The sequence below is a fragment of the Pelodiscus sinensis genome, chromosome 17 (assembly GCF_049634645.1).
Source record: "Pelodiscus sinensis isolate JC-2024 chromosome 17, ASM4963464v1, whole genome shotgun sequence".
Lineage (NCBI taxonomy): Eukaryota > Metazoa > Chordata > Testudines > Trionychidae > Pelodiscus > Pelodiscus sinensis.
Genome location: NC_134727.1, coordinates 41,016,498 through 41,031,421, shown reverse-complemented (window position 1 = coordinate 41,031,421; position 14,924 = coordinate 41,016,498). Strand labels below are relative to the sequence as shown.

The 14,924-nt window shown below is 62.9% G+C and overlaps 1 protein-coding gene across 6 annotated transcripts; it reads left to right on the top strand.

The window, feature by feature from the left end:
• The first annotated feature begins 403 nt into the window (after positions 1–403).
• Positions 404–12,961, top strand: CLTB (clathrin light chain B). Of its 6 annotated transcripts, none has more exons than XM_075900686.1 (6): positions 408–1,119; positions 7,578–7,624; positions 8,887–9,004; positions 9,555–9,666; positions 10,096–10,149; positions 10,844–12,961. In XM_075900686.1, exons 1-6 carry the CDS (start codon positions 903–905, stop codon positions 11,013–11,015), a joined length of 720 nt encoding a protein of 239 aa, XP_075756801.1. In that variant the 5' UTR covers positions 408–902; the 3' UTR covers positions 11,016–12,961. The 6 variants fall into 6 exon arrangements, with proteins under 6 accessions (XP_075756805.1, XP_075756801.1, XP_075756804.1 ...); XM_075900689.1 differs by having other exon boundaries at positions 411–1,065; XM_075900688.1 differs by having other exon boundaries at positions 411–1,092.
• The last annotated feature ends 1,963 nt before the right edge of the window (positions 12,962–14,924 follow it).

The following is a 14,924-nucleotide window of genomic DNA, read 5'->3' as shown; positions in this document are numbered from 1 at the left end:
CCCCGGCCCAGGCTGCTCCCCCACTCCGGAATTCATCCCCCCCCGGCCCAGGCTGCTCCCCCACTCCGGAATTCATCCCCCCCCCCGGCCCAGGCTGCTCCCCCACTCCGGAATTCACCCCCCCCCGGCCCAGGCTGCTCCCCCACTCCGGAATTCACCCCCCCCCCCGGCCCAGGCTGCTCCCCCACTCCGGAATTCATCCCCCCCCGGCCCAGGCTGCTCCCCCACTCCGGAATTCACCCCCCCGGCCCAGGCTGCTCCCCCACTCCGGAATTCATCCCCCCCCCCGGCCCAGGCTGCTCCCCCACTCCGGAATTCACCCCCCCTCCGCTGCTCCCCACTCCGGCTCTGCCCGTGCACAAGGGGGGGGGGGGCTTGTTTAAAACGGCTCCCCAGTGCCGCACTCCCTGGTACACCGGACTGCCCCCCCAGTGCAAAACCCCCTTGGGCGCCCAGAAAGACGCACTCGGGAATTTCTTCCTGGGGGCACCCCGCGTTCCCGAGCCCTTCCTCGGGGGAGAGCTGGGAAGAGTAGCCGGCCTTCAGTCCCCGGGGCGCGCCCGGACCTGCAGGACGCGGGGACCGCAGCCTCGCCAGGGACAGCTGATTGGCGAGAGCGCGCCCCGCACACCCCCATCTGCCCCCATCTCGCACCAAAGGCCGGGGGGGGGGCAGGTGTCCCGTGCCGGAGCGGCCGGGCTGCGGTCCCGCTTGGGGCGAGCCCTCCCTCGGGGGGCGGAGAGCGCCGGGCCTCGCGCCCTGCACAGGCTCCGCGGCCCTTCGCTGGCGTCCCGCTCCCTCCTCCCGGCCCGCCCCGGCCCGCCAGGCTCCTCCCGCCGCCGCAGTGACAGCTGCGCCCGGGCCCCGCTCCGGCTCGGCTCGGCTCCGTGCGCGGCGCCAGCATGGCCGAGAGCTGCGGCCGCTTCTCGCCGCCGGAGAGCGCCCCGGAGGAGGACCCGGCCGCCGCCTTCCTGGCCCAGCAGGAGAGCGAGATCGCCGGCATCGAGAGCGACCCGGGCTTCGGGGCGGCCGCCGGGGGCCCGGAGCAGAGCCCCGAGACGGGGGGTGAGAGCGGAGAGCGAGCGGCCTGGGGTGAGAGCGGAGAGCGAGCGGCCTGGGGCCCCCGGCGGGCTATGCCCCCCTCGGGGCTGAGCCGGGTCTGCCCCCCCCCCCGTGGGGAATGGTCCCGTCGGGGCTGAGCCGGGTCTTGCCCCCCCCCCGTGGGGAATGGTCCCGTCGGGGCTGAGCGGGGTCTGACCCCCCCCCCCCCCCCCGGTGGGGAATGGTCCCGTCGGGGCTGAGCGGGGTCTGACCCCCCCCCTCCGGTGGGGAATGGTCCCGTCCGGGCTGAGCCGGGTCTGACCCCCCCCCCTCCGGTGGGGAATGGTCCCGTCGGGGCTGAGCCGGGTCTGACCCCCCCCCCCTCCGGTGGGGAATGGTCCCGTCGGGGCTGGGCCCCCCCCCCGTGGGGAATGGTCCCGTCGGGGCTGGGCCCCCCCCCCCGTGGGGAATGGTCCCGTCGGGGCTGAGCCGGGTTTGGGCCCCCCCTCGCTGTATCCAGCTGGAACCTCTACTGGGGGAGGGGAATGACCCCCAGGGCTGGGGCCCAGGCTGGGGTGGGGAATGGGCACCCTGGCGGCTGGTCCTGGCCTGGGGTCCCTGCTGGGGGTGGGCAATGGCCCCCCGGGGCACACTTGCTCTCTGCCCCTCTGCTGACTGTAGGTGATGTGACGGTGGCTGCCTTTGGCTTGACAGGCAGACCCCCCCCCCCCCCCCGGAGCACACCCCGGTCTTGGCTGGCTGGCCCAGCTGCGAGGAGGGGGCCCCGGGAAGGCTCAGAGAGCCCAGCCGCCTGGAGGGAGCCGGGTAGCGGCTGCTCTGTCCCTTGGGCCGCAGGGCCGTGGTCTCCCCGGGCGCGTGGGCATTCCAGTTCCCTCTCTGCCACGCATGGGGGTCGCTTGCCTGCCGGGGAGCAGGGCTCTCAGGGTTCCCCGGCCCCGGCTGTACAGCACTTGACGCTCTGGCCTCGGCCCAGCGCTCTGTTGCCCTGGAGCTCGGCGGTCAGCGTGCCAGGCTGCCCCGGCCTGAGTCCCTGGGAGGGGCTGGTGCTGCTCGCTCTCCGGACAGCTTACTAAAGAGCGGGAGGCAGCCATCCCCTGGCCTCCACTCCTGCCCCGTGGGCCTGGACTGATGTCCCCCAGCTCTGCCCTGCCACCGGCCCTCTGCAATGGGGAGGCAGCTCAGTCCCTGGGGAACTACCGGGCCCCACACGCTGGCTGGGGCTGCCCGTCACACATGACACCAGCTCAGCAGGCCTGGCTCTCTAGCCTGGCCGAGGGATCCGGCAGCCGAGTCCTCAGCAGAGCCTGACGCCGGGCCCAGGGAGGCACCGGGAGTGGCAGCTGCAAATGCTGCCTGACAGGATCCAGCAGCCAGGAGCCTGGGTGTAGCCGCCTACTTGGGGTGTGAGCGAGCGTGTGGGGGGAGGAGAAGGGCGGCTGGGGCTGTGCAGGGACAGGAAGCAGCAAGGGGATGGAAGGCCCTGCTGGGGCTGGAGCAGCTGGCAAGATGGGAGTCTGCGTCCTCACCGTGCCCATGTCCTGCTGCCCCTCCCCAGTAGCCTCCCCTAGGGTCCTGAGCTCAGCTGGGCTGTGGCTGTGGCCTGGCTGGGTTCCCAGGAAGGAGGCTGGGAGCCCCAGGGGTGGTCTGACCCATGCCCAGCTGCACTGGCGGCATGAATCCAGGACACGGGGTCTCTCCGGGCTGACTGTCACCCAAGAGAGCCCAGAGCCCACTAGATGGAGGCAGAGGCCTCTCTCGGGTGCGCCATCACCCCTCCAAGCCTGTTCCACTGGCTGGAATCTGGCTCCCCTCCGCCCCAAATCGCCTTCAGCGCTGCTGGGATTATTAGTGGCATCCGAAATAATGAACGTGGGAGACGGCGAATGCAGCCAGGCGTTCCTTCCCGAGTCCCAGCGCCACACGCTGCTTTATGCCATTGCTCTCAGCGCGCCTGACCACCAGGCATAAGCACCAGGGACCACCACAGCGTACTCCCAAGCACGTCCTTGGTACCTACACATGGGCCAGCCTAGGGAACCGGACTCTGCTCCTGCAGGATGAGGCTGGGTCTGACAAGGCACCCTCGGGTTCATCACTCTCTGTGCCTTTAAACTAAGGGCTGGGGGAAAGCCGATGGGTGCGGAGGAGACATGGACTGGACAGAGACATCCCTTAGGGGAAGTTCTATTAATAGAGATGCTCTGTGTTCTCAGCGGGAGGAGAGGATGGACGTCTGAGTCGGATCAGATGAGACACAATCAAATGAAAAAGTCGAACACATCAGGAAATGGAGATAGATAAATAAGGACCCATTTTTAAAGTGCTTATACACAAATGCTAGAAGTCTAAACGGTAAAATGGGTGAACGAGAGTGCCTAGATTTAAAGGAGGATATTGATATAAAAAGCAACCTGGAAACTTGGTGGAATGAGGCCAGTGAAGGGGCCCCGGCATACCAGGGTCCAAAATATATCGGAAGGACGGAACAGGTCCTGCTGGTGGGGGAGGGGCACTATACGTGAAGGAAAATGTGGAATCAAAGGAAGTAAAAATCTTAAATGAGCCAAAATGTTCCATAGACTCTCTCTGGCCAGTAATTCCATGCTCCAATACTAAGACTAGAGCAGTAGGGATATATTACTGACCCCCTGCTCAGGACCGTGCTAGTGACTATGAAATGCTAAGGGAGATGAGAGAGGCTATCAATTTAAAAAACTCGACAATAGTAGTGCGGGATTTCAACTATCCCCGTAGTGGCTGGGTACACCTCACCTCAGGGTGGGATGCAGAGATAGCGTGTCTTGATACCGTAACTGACTGCGTCTTGGAGCAGCTGGGTCTGGAACCCACAAGGGGCGAGGCTAGTCTTGATTTAGTCCTGAGGAGAACAGAGGATCTGGTTCAAGAGGTAAATAGAACTGCACCGCTTGGCAATAGTGACCATAAGGTAATAAAAGTGAACATCCCAGTGGTGGGAAAAACCCCTCAGCAGCCCAACATGGTGCCATTGTATTTCAGAAAGGGGAACGACACACAAATGAGGAAGATAGTTAAACAGAAATTAAAAGGTCCAGTGACAAAAGTAAAATCTCTGCAAGAGTGCTACTGTGGCTTAACAGCCAGGTAAAAGAAGTAGCGACCAATAAAAAGGCATCTTTTAAAAGGTGGAAATCAGATCCTAGTGCGGGAAATAGAAAGGAGCATAAACTTTGCCAAGTTAAGTGTAAAAATATAATAAGAAAAGCCAGAAAGGGGTTTGAAGAGCAGCTAGCCAGGAACTCAAGAAGTAATAGCAAAATGTTTTTTAAGTACATCAAAAGCAGGAAGCCGGCTAAACAACCGGTGGGGCCCTTGGACGACTGAGATGCTAAAGGAGCACTCCGAGATGGTAAAGTCATAGTGGAGAAACTAAATGAATTCTTTGCTTCTGTCTTCACGGCTGAGGATATTGGGGAGATTCCCAAATCTGAGCCAGTCTTTTTAGGTGACAAATCTAAGAAACTGACCCAGATTAAGGTGTCATTAGAGGAGGTTTTGGTACAAACTGATAAACTTAACACTAACAAGTCACCAAGCCCAGCTGGCCTTCACCCAAGAGTTCTAAAAGAACTGAAATGGGAAATTGCGGAACTATTAACTGGTTTGTAACCTCGCCTTTAAATCGGCTTCCATATCTAATGATTGGGAGATAGCTAATCTGACACCAATTTGAAAAGGGCTCTAGAGGCGATCCTGGCAATTACAGACCGGTAAGTCTAACGTCAGTACTGGGCAAATTAGTTGAAACTATAGTAAAGAATAAAATTGTCAGACACGTGAATGAACAGATTTGTTGAGGGAAAGTCAACATGGTTTCTGTAAAGGGAAATCCTGCCTTGCTAATCTGCTAGATTTCTTTGAGGGGGGTCAACAAACAGTTGGACAAGGGGAATCCAGTGGCTATAGTATACTTAGATTTCCAGAAAGCCTGTGACAGGGTCCCTCGCCAAAGGCTCTTAAGTAAAGTAAGTTGTCATGAGACAAGAGGGAAGGTCCTCTCAGGGACTGAGAACCAGTTAAAAGCAGGAAACAAAGGGTAGGAATAAATGGTGAGTTTTCAGAGTGGAGAGAGGTAACTAGTGGAGTCCTGCAAGGGTCTGTCCTGGGACCAATCCTGTTCAATTGATTTAGAAATGATCTGGAGAAAGGGGTAAACAGGGAGGTGGCAAAATTTGCAGATGATCCCAAACTGCTCCAGATAGTTAAGACCAAAGCAGACTGTGAAGAGCTTCACAAAGATCTCACCAGACTAAGTGACTGGGCAACAGAATGGCAAATGAAATGTAATGTTCATAAATGTAAAGCACACTGGAAAAAAGAATCCCAACTAGACATACAATGTAATGGGGATTAATTTGGCAACAACCACTCAAGAGTGAGATCTTGGAGTCGCTGTGGAGAGTTCTCTGAAAACATCCACTCAGTGTGCAGCGGCCGTCAACAAAGCAAATAGAACGTTAGGAGTCATTTAAAAAGGGGTAGAGAATAAGACAGAGAATATCTTAATGCCTCTCTATAAATCCATGGGACGCCCGCATCTTGAACACTGGGTACAGACTTGGTCACCTCATCTCCAAAAAGCTATATTAGCATTGGAAAAGGTTCAAAAAAGGGCAACAAAAATGCGGAGGGGTTTGGAACGGGTCCTGTTTGAAGAGAGATTAAAAAGATTTGAACTTTTCAGCTTAGAAAAGAGGAGACTAGGGGGGATATGACGGAGGTCTATAAAATCATGACTGGTGTGGAGAAAGTGAATAAGGAAAAGTTATTTACATATTCCCACTATATAAGAACTAGGGGTCACCAAATGAAATTAATAGGCAGCAGGTTTAAAACAAACCAAAGGAAGTTTTTCTTCACTCAGAGCACAGTTAACCTGTGGAACTCCTTGCCAGAGGATGTGGTGAAGGCCAGGACTTTGACAGGGTTCGAAAAAGAGCTAGCTAGATTCCTGGAGGATAGGTCCATGACTGGCTATTAGCCAGGATGGGTAGGAATGTGTCCCTAGCCTCTGTTTGTCTGCAAGTGGTGACAGAGGAGGGATCACGTGAGGATTCCCTGTTGTGTCCCCTCCCCCTGGGGCGCCTGGCATTGTCTGTCGGCAGACAGGATGCTGGACTGGATGGACCATTGGTCTGACCCAGTGTGGCCGGTGTTATGTGCCCACTGCCAAACAACACCACTTTAGTGAGCAGGTGCCTGGGGACTCTTCACCCTAATTTTGAAACCTAAACCAGAGGGATTTACAGTCTCTCCCCAAGGTCTTTCCTCCCCTCCCCTCCCCTCCCCTCCTTCCTGCTGTCCCAGCTTTCTCCGGGCTCCTGGCTTCACCTTGCCTGGCACAGGAAGGCGGGGTGAGACAGTCCCGTTGGCTCCTTTTGGGTCGATTGTCTAATTTCCAGCCTTCTGCAGTCACCTTCCTGAGCGGGGGCCTTCTTTGTAGCAACTCTCTCTCGTGGCATTCATTAGTTTGTAACCAGACATCCTCCCTCCCTGAGTCCCGCTGGCCTTGGGACGCACGATTCGCCAGGCCTGCCCCTGTCCTGCTAGCTAGGCAAGGCCTGGCTTCGCGCGGCAGAAGGACTCTAAGTCTTCACTTTCTTACGTGCTGCCCAGCCGAGCAGCTGGGAGCCCGGTCTGGCTTCCGCGCCCGGCATGCTTGTCTCGGCCAGGTCTCGGGTGTGTGCGACTTTCGGCCCGTGCACTGAGCCCCGGAGGGAGGGGCCTGCCCGGTCACAGGGCGTAAGGACCAGTGTGGCGAGTAGGACCAAGAGCTTCCAGTCCCAGACCTTACGCAACGGCGGCGCTCCTCCCGCCTCTGCCCTGCCGCAGCATTTCCCGGGTGTGGCTCTGGGAGCCGCTGGGAGCCGCTGGCAGCAGCCGACTCCCCACGGGCCTGGCTGGCTGGCAGCCCCTCGCAGGCTCTCGGACCGCTCCCCTGCAAGCACCGGCCTTCCTGCCTCCCCGAAGATCAAATGGCCCAGCCCCTGCCCGGGATTCCCAGGAGCTGAGTGGGGGGATGCAGCTGATTGCCCCTGTGAGCGACCAATCACACGCGCCCGTGACCGCTCACCTGGTGGGAATGTTTGAGGGGCCTGTTGCAGCTGCTAATCAGTCTGCAGTGAAACCCCCCTCGGCCCAGGCGCGGGGGAGCAGAGCCTGCGACTGCGCCAGTCCCTGGAAACAAAGCGCCAGGGAAAGGGGGTTGAAGATTCCAGGTTCCCACCAGCCGGTGAGGCAGGGAGGCTCTGCTGCAGCCGGAGCCGGGGTCCCTCTGCACCCCAACGTGGCGGCTCCGAATCGCCCCCCCCACGCTGTTCCGCCGACTCACTGCCCCCTCCCCCACGCCGGTTCCCCGGGCCGTTCCGTCTGACCCCCCGGCATTGCCGCGGGAGCGTGCGCCAAGCTGAGCCCAGCAACCGGGGCCGGGCCAGCTGCCCGCCGGGGTAACAGGTTTCTCTCTTGCCTCCATGCAGCTGGTTTCGAGGAGACGGGGGCGGCTGCCGACGGCGATGTCTTTCAGGTGAGAGCCAGCCCCTTTGCCTGGCCTGCCTTAGGGACGGCAGCCAGCGGGTGTGCTCGGACCCTGGCATCCTGCCTGGGCACCTGGTGCTCTGTGATGCCCACGACCACACCCCATGTCCGCGTCTGAGCGAGGGGGCCCTGGCTGCTCCCTGCCAGCTCGTCTGTGCCAGGGCGCAGGGCAGGGACCGATCTGGCTGGGGGTGTCACCGGGCCCTGCACCCCCACCCGCAGCCCGGCGGGACTCACAGCGTGGCGCAGACTTGTTACAGGAGCCAGGAGCAGCCAGCACAATGCATCTTCGGAATGGGGGGGGCAAAGCCAGGGCCCTGGGCCCCTGCCTGGCCCCCTCCAAGCCAGCTAGAGGGGTGTCGAGGAGCAGCGGCGAGCCAACGGCCCGGAGCTGGGGGCAGCCTGCTGGAGCTGGATGGGGAGACAGGAGACCCAGAGAGGCCCCTGGGCGAGGAGGGAAGGGGCAGCAGTGGCATCCGGCCTCTAGCCTGTGCGGTGTGACGCCTCCCCTCTGAGCTGGAGCAGCCCGGCCGGTGCTTGGCCTGCTCCTCCTCCTGCTTCAGCTTCGGAGTCAGGGCAGCCCCAGCGAGGGGGAGCCAGGCCCCCGTGATCCAGGGGCCCCAGCCGGGCTCTGGGGTCCCGTCGCTGCCACGGATTCCGCTGCTGTTGGACTCCAGAGGCCTCCGGTCACAGCGCCAGCCCCACCTAGGGGCCTGGACCCCTCGCATCCTCCGGGGGCTTGCCCCCAGCGCCCCAGGGGGCCAGGGAGTGCTGCCATCTGGGCCCAGAGAAGGGGGCTGGTTCCCAGCAGCAGGACGGTGCTAGTGGGAATGACTGTGACATCACCGGCGTGTGGGCTGTTCTGCCCTGTGATGTCACTGGTTAGGATGATGTCACAAGCGTGCAGCCCGTGGCCCCTCCCCAGAGCAGGCGTGGTGAGGCGTGGCGTGGCGTGGCGAGGCGTGGCGTGGCGTGGCGAGGCGTGGCGTGGCGAGGCGTGGCGAGGCGTGGCGTGGCGAGGCGAGGCGTGGCGTGGCGTGGCGAGGCGTGGCGTGGCGTGGCGAGGCGAGGCGTGGCGTGGCGAGGCGTGGCGGCCATGCGAGCGGTGTTGGTAGCGAATGGCAAGTTCCCCAGGGCTGTGCCGGTGAGGGCTGCTCCGCGGGAGCTGGGGGGCGGGGGGGCCGGGGCTGATGCTGTCACACAAGGGGCGCAGAGGGCTGCTTTCCACGGGGAAGTGCTTGTCCCCCGCAGGAACCCAACGGCCCCACGGACGCCTACGAGGCCGTCGCCCGGGCCGACAGGCTGACCCAGGAGCCCGAGAGCATCCGCCAGTGGCGGGAGGAGCAAAAGAAGCGGTTGCAGGAGCTGGGTAAGTGGGGCAGGAGCCCCCCCAGGGAGCGCAGAGACCCTGCCCGCCCCCGTCCCCGGGCACTTCCAGCCTCAGACCGACTGCGCCCAGGGTTCCTGGGCAGACGGCCTGCCCCTCCCCGCCAGCCGGTGCCCCCGGCTCCTTCCCTGAGCACGGCTGGGCTCTGCCCAAGGCCCGGCGACCCCGGCAGGACGTGGGGGTGGGTGCCCCAGGTCCTAGCTGGCTCCCTGAAGCGTACTCGTGGGCGCTCCCCCGGGTTTCTGGGGCGGGGAGCTGCTGCCCGCGGGGAGGGGGAGGGGGCCGCACGCCGGCACTGACCGCCAGGGCAGTGGCCTTGTGGGCTGCCGAGCCCCTGGCCTTGTGACTGCTGGGAGGGTGGGAAGCGCCTGCCCCCTTGTGCCGGAGCAGCGGGGCGCTCTGGTGACAGGAGCATCTCCCCACTGATTCCCCGGGCACTCTGACCGGCCCTGCCGCCGGCAGCCCTGGCTGGTTCTGGCCCCCCCCGGGAGCGAGCTGTGCGGCCGCCTGCCACTGTCCCGCTTGTGCCCAGATGCTGCGTCCAAGGTGCTGGAGCAGGAGTGGCGCGACAAGGCCAGGAGGGACCTGGAGGAGTGGCACGTGCGGCAGACCGAGCAGATGGAGAAGAACCGAGTTAACAACAGGTGTGTGGGGCGGGCGGCCGGTGCAGGGAGCCCGTCTCGGCGCAGGAGGAGCTGCTGTGGCTCGGTGCACCCAGCGCCCTGAAGCCAGAGCCATGCAGCCCCTTGCCAGCCTTAAGAACTCAGTGCAGCCGCCTCTGGGCTGGAGCCCAGCTGAGCAGATGCGGGGCTTGTCAGGAAGTGCCCCCCGGAGATGCTTGCTCAGGGAGGCCTCCCCTGGATGTGCGGGGCTGGTTTCCGTGGTGCTGGTGCTCTCAGCGCTGGGTGCGTCCGGCTGCACGGCCTGCCTGGCCCGGGGGCTCTGTGGCGCTGCCCTGCGGGCGGAGCCTGGCCGTTCTCCGGTGCGCTGGGGAAGGGCACTAACCCGTCTCTCTCTCTGACCCCTCGCTGCCTGGCCGCCCGCCTCCGCTCTCCTGCCTCCTGCCGCGCTAGGATTGCTGACAAAGCCTTTTACCAGCAGCCGGACGCCGACGTGATCGGCTACGTGTATGTGCCTCTTGCTGTCCGCGTCCCCCCCGGGGCCGAACCTCACAGACCCTCGAGCCGGGGCGCCGGCACCCCGCTGGCCTCGTCCCACTATGTTCCCAGGAGGCGAGTGGGGCTTGTGCATCCCTCAGGCAGGGAGAACGGGGGCTGCTGCCCCATCAGGCCCCTGGCCCCATGCTGAGAGGGCCTGGCTCCCGCCCAGGGGGAGGTTGCTGCAGCGTCCCCGGCGAGCGCAGGCCCGGGCCGGAGCACAGCGAGGGGCAGCGCCGTGGCTGCCTGCGCTCACGGGAGACAGGCGGCTCCGCTCGCAGTGGGAGCCAGGGGCTCGGGAGCTGGCACCCTGGGCTGGCAGCGTGCAGGGTTCCCCAGCCCAGAGAGCAGCCGTTTCTCTGGCCAGGGCTGGCCGGGCCGAGCCCAGCGGCTCTGGGGCAGGAGTGCAGCCCTGGGCGGGCTGTTCCCAATGCCGGTTGTGACACTGGCTACCCAGGTCTCCCCCCCGCCCCAAACACAGGGCTGGCGAGTGGGCTGGGAGCAGCTGCCTGGGGCCCGGCTCTCCCACACGCCTGCTCGGGATGGCCCAGCCAGGGCAGGAGAGGAGGTGCAGGGTGAATCGGGCAGCCCTGGGGTCCTGCCCGCTGGCACCACAACTCCCCCAGCCCCTGGGGACTGAGCCCCGCACCTTCCTGCCCCCCAGGGCCTCGGAGGAAGCCTTCCTGAGGGAGTGCGAGGAGGAAGACCCCGGCACGGAGTGGGAGAAGGTGGCCCAGCTGTGCGATTTCAACCCCAAGAGCAGCAAGCAGTGCAAGGACGTGTCGCGGATGCGCTCCGTGCTCATCTCCCTCAAGCAGACACCCCTGTCCCGCTAGCTGCTCCCCACCAGCGCGCAGGGGGCCGAGGGGGGGCGACTGGCAGCCCCCCGCCAGCCAGGACAATCCCAGCAGGCTGGCTCGGATGCCAGGAGGGGTACTGCTGCCCCTGCCTCCGCTCCCCGCCCCTGCTCCTGCTGGCTCGCGGCTTGTCACCCTGCCCCGACTTGCCTTTGCTTAAAGGGTGCATTGGGCTCTTCCAACACGTATTTATTGCCATGGTGATTCCCTGGGCAGCGGCCCCCGACGCAGGACAGGCGCAGGCCTCTGACTGCGAGAGATCCCGGGCTCTCCTGGCCCCGCCTCTCCCACCGCTGCCCCAGGCCAGCCGGTGTCCCCGCAGAGCGGAGAGCTGAGCCCAGCCCGGGGAGCAGCGTTGCCTAGCATCCTAGCAGGGGGCTGGGAGCCAGGTTCTAATCCCAGCTCCTCGTGGGCCCCCGGCCTTGTGTGCCCACCTCTAAGGGGGGGGGGGGCTGTGACAGAGGGGCAGGGTCGGCTCCTGGTTGCCCACCCGTGACGTCAGCCGAGGGCAGCAGCTGCCAGGGAAAAGGAGACTCCCAGGCACGTGATGCAGGTGGGGCAGAGCTGAGCGCCAGGTGGGGTAACAACGCCCGCCCCTCCAGTGTGAGAGTCTGGCAGTGACGTACCAGAGAGGCAGTGGCTAACCCTGCCCTGTGGAACTCTCTGCCACAGGACAGCACAGCGCTCGCAGGCCTGGGCAGGCGGCAGGCTAGAGACACATCACTGGGTTTGACCAGGCTAGGTCCGGCCTCACAACTCCCCCAGGGAACTTCTTGTTTCTCCCTCTGGAGCATCTGCTGCTGACGACGGGACACCAGGCTAGAGGGGCCCTGGGCTGAGTTGCTCCAGCACGTCCTCTGGTTCGCAGGGAAGGCGGCTGGGAGGGAAGCTGAACTCAAGCAGAGCTGCTCCTGGCTGCGGGAGATACTCCCTGAGGAAAACGCCCTGCCTGCCTCGGAGCACAGCCTGGGCCCTGGAACAGGAAGGGGAGAGCCTGGGGGAGACAGGCACTGGCTGGGGCAGCCGGGGAGAGCCTGGGGGCAGGTGCGGGCTGGGGCAGCCTGGCCTAGTGGTTGCACATTCTCTCACTGCCCATTCCTCCCTCTCACCCCCTGGCCTGCCAGCTGGAGGGACTCCACTCTCTGCCCCCGAGCAATGCCCTGGGAGGAGGGGGCTCAGCTTCCTCCCCAAGCACCTTCCCTCTGCTCTGCCGATGGCCAGGGCAGCCGCAGGAGAGGGGCTGCGTTTCCCACGAGCACATGAGCCCAGGGGCCCACCTCGCCGTGTCCTTGTGCTCTCTGCCCGGCCTGCGTCCGCCTGGTGTCTCGCAGCGCGGCGGGGAGGGGCCTCGCAAGGGGCACGCAGCCTGGTGCAGGGGACACTGGCAGGGAGCTCAGCGCCACGTCCCTATAGCCATGGGCACGGCCCTCGCCCAGGGGCCCTTCCCGGCCAGGGGAACCGTCTAGCTAATGGGACAGGGCTGCCGTGGGGCCGCGCCGGACTCTGCCCCAGCAGGCTCGGGCTGCGGCCCTTGGCAGGAGGATGTGGCTGCTCGGAGACGCCCGGCCCGACAGCAGCAGGAAGAGGCCCTGGCTCTTGCATGAATGGAGGTGGGTGCCGGTACCGGCGGGGCCTCCCGTCGTGCAGGCCGCCCCCCGGCTTCCTTGCTGGGCAGATCAGTTACTGCCAGCGGGCGAGGGGCCGGCCTGCCCGCCCTCAGGAGTCCCTGCTTTGCACACCTACCGGCCAGCGCAGGGCCTGGCCATCGCCCCTCGTTCCCAGCAGGGAGCAGGACCCGAGGGGCCTCGCGGGCGCCACCGCTGGCTCCTGTTGCTCTCCATCCCATGGGGCCGTTCTGCATCCCCCCAGCTGTGGTGTCTGTGACCTTGTACGACCACCTGTTACAAATAAACTGACCGACTCGACCCAGCAGGGGCCAGCCGCTTGCTTTCTAGGCTGACGCGTCTCGCTGACTGGGGGGTTCCACCGCAACTGGTGTGCTGAGCCTGCCAGCTGGGGCCTGGCCTGCCGAGGGGACAACGGGAGACCCCAGGGAGGCCCCCCCAAAGGAAAGCAGGAGGGACCTAGGTCAGGCAGGAGTGCAGAGTTGACAGCAGGTGTGGGCTCAGCTCAGGCTGGCTGATGAATCCCGACCCTCCAGGGAGCTGAGAGCTAATCGGGTCCGGCTTTGGCACTGGTCCTACACCCAGCTCTGCTGCTGGCCCCACAGCCCCCTGAGCAGACACTGACTGTCGGATTTAGCAGCGGGGGTGGCCTTGATTCTGCAGACTAACAGGCAGCGACCCCCCCCCCGGTATGGGGCCTTGTGGCCCTTGGGGAGGTTGCAGAGAGCCTGGATGGATCCGATGGTAGAAGCAGCTGCCCCCTGGCCTGACACAAGTCAGCCCCAGGGTCCAATGCAGAGCTCTCTGGCTGGAGCTAGAGTCAGCGACAGAGCCGAGATGTGGGTTCGTCACAGAAAGGCAGGTTCATTAAGCAGCGGCCTGCGCCCAAGTGAAGAGAACCCATTTGGCCTGTGAACGCGCTGGCCTCCTGCAGACCGCATGGCAGGCCCAGGGTGTAATGTGACCACACCAGCTCCCCTCGCTCGGCCTGCCTCTGCTGGCTACTGCCCACGCTGTCCTTCCCGAGAGGACCTGGGCTAGTGAAACTGTCCCATAGCCTTGAAATGAAATACCCGCCCCACCTGCCTGTTGTGAAGCAGCCCCTGGCAGAGCCAGGCGAGCAAACCCCAGCGCTCTGAACCCGGCTGGATTTCAAACGAACAAGGCGCTAACCAGACCAATCCCTCCTCAGCTAAGATTTAACGCCACAACGCCCTCGTCTGAAAGAAACCGCCTCTGCCCAGGAGGCTGGAATAACCCCTGGGGGGCGGCAGGAGGGTTTAGTTTCTGATTCTCTTCTGTCCAGCCTTGCCTCTCAATGGCTTTATTCGACTCAGAGCAGTTCCTTTCCTAGGCTCCCACAATCACCAGCTCTCTGAGACTCCAGGCCACTTGGCTGTTTCCAAGCACAGGGCAGCAAACCGCCTGGAACCTGAGAGGCAAGGCAGGACCCGCCTAGTGATCCCTGGACCCAAATGGCCTGGAAACCCCCATGGAACAAATCTGCATAGCTCACCCCACCTGTTGTGTGTAGTGCCTTCCTTCTGCCAGCTGCTCTGTGCTGGACCCCCACCGCCAGGCCGGCGCTGTCAATACCCTCCGCTTTCTGCCTTTCTCCAGCAGAGTCCTGCACTAAGCAGGGTGGGAAGAGCTACACCCAGCAGATACGATGATTAGATCCAACAGACTTTTTCCTGCCCTCTCATTACTCTTACTAGGTCAGACAAGCCAAGCTGGGACGGAAGGATTTAAAGATTCTTTGTAATACGTGGGAGCTGCATCAATATCTGCTGAGAAGGAGCCTTATTCATTTTTGCCTTTATCTGCCCTCCACCCAATTTTTCAATGTTAATATTAAACACGTTCTGGTGAGTGCATGGAGAGCTCTTTCAGACAGAGCCCCCTTCTGGGAAGTCTGGGACAGGAGCAAACGCAGCTCCAATTGGGCATCAGACGCAGAGCGCAGGAAGTTCTATGCCCTGGCAAAGGCTGATTAGTTTTACAGCTGTTAAGCTCCACCCAATATAATATTCAAAAGTCCACAGACCTTATCTGAGCCAACTGCCAGGGAGCTGCATTTCCTGTGTCCTACTCTCCATCACTACAGCAGCAAGAGAACAGGTATCTCATATAGTACATGAGAACCGTTCAGTTTCCTCTGCTCTGGAATTCAGTGTCCTGATCAGAATCTCGCTACAGGTTTCCCTCTGCTAAACATCGGTGTAGTTGGCTTATGGTTGGTAGCCTAATAAATCTTGCCTGC

Excerpts from the sequence above, each read along its gene's own strand:
- CLTB (XM_075900684.1), top strand. The coding sequence starts at position 6,757 with ATGCTTGTCTCGGCCAGGTCTCGGGTGTGTGCGACTTTCGGCCCGTGC. Across the intron at positions 7,625-8,886 it reads CCGACGGCGATGTCTTTCAG|GAACCCAACGGCCCCACGGA; the intron begins GTGAGAGCCAGC and ends TGTCCCCCGCAG. Across the intron at positions 9,667-10,095 it reads AAGAACCGAGTTAACAACAG|GATTGCTGACAAAGCCTTTT; the intron begins GTGTGTGGGGCG and ends CTGCCGCGCTAG.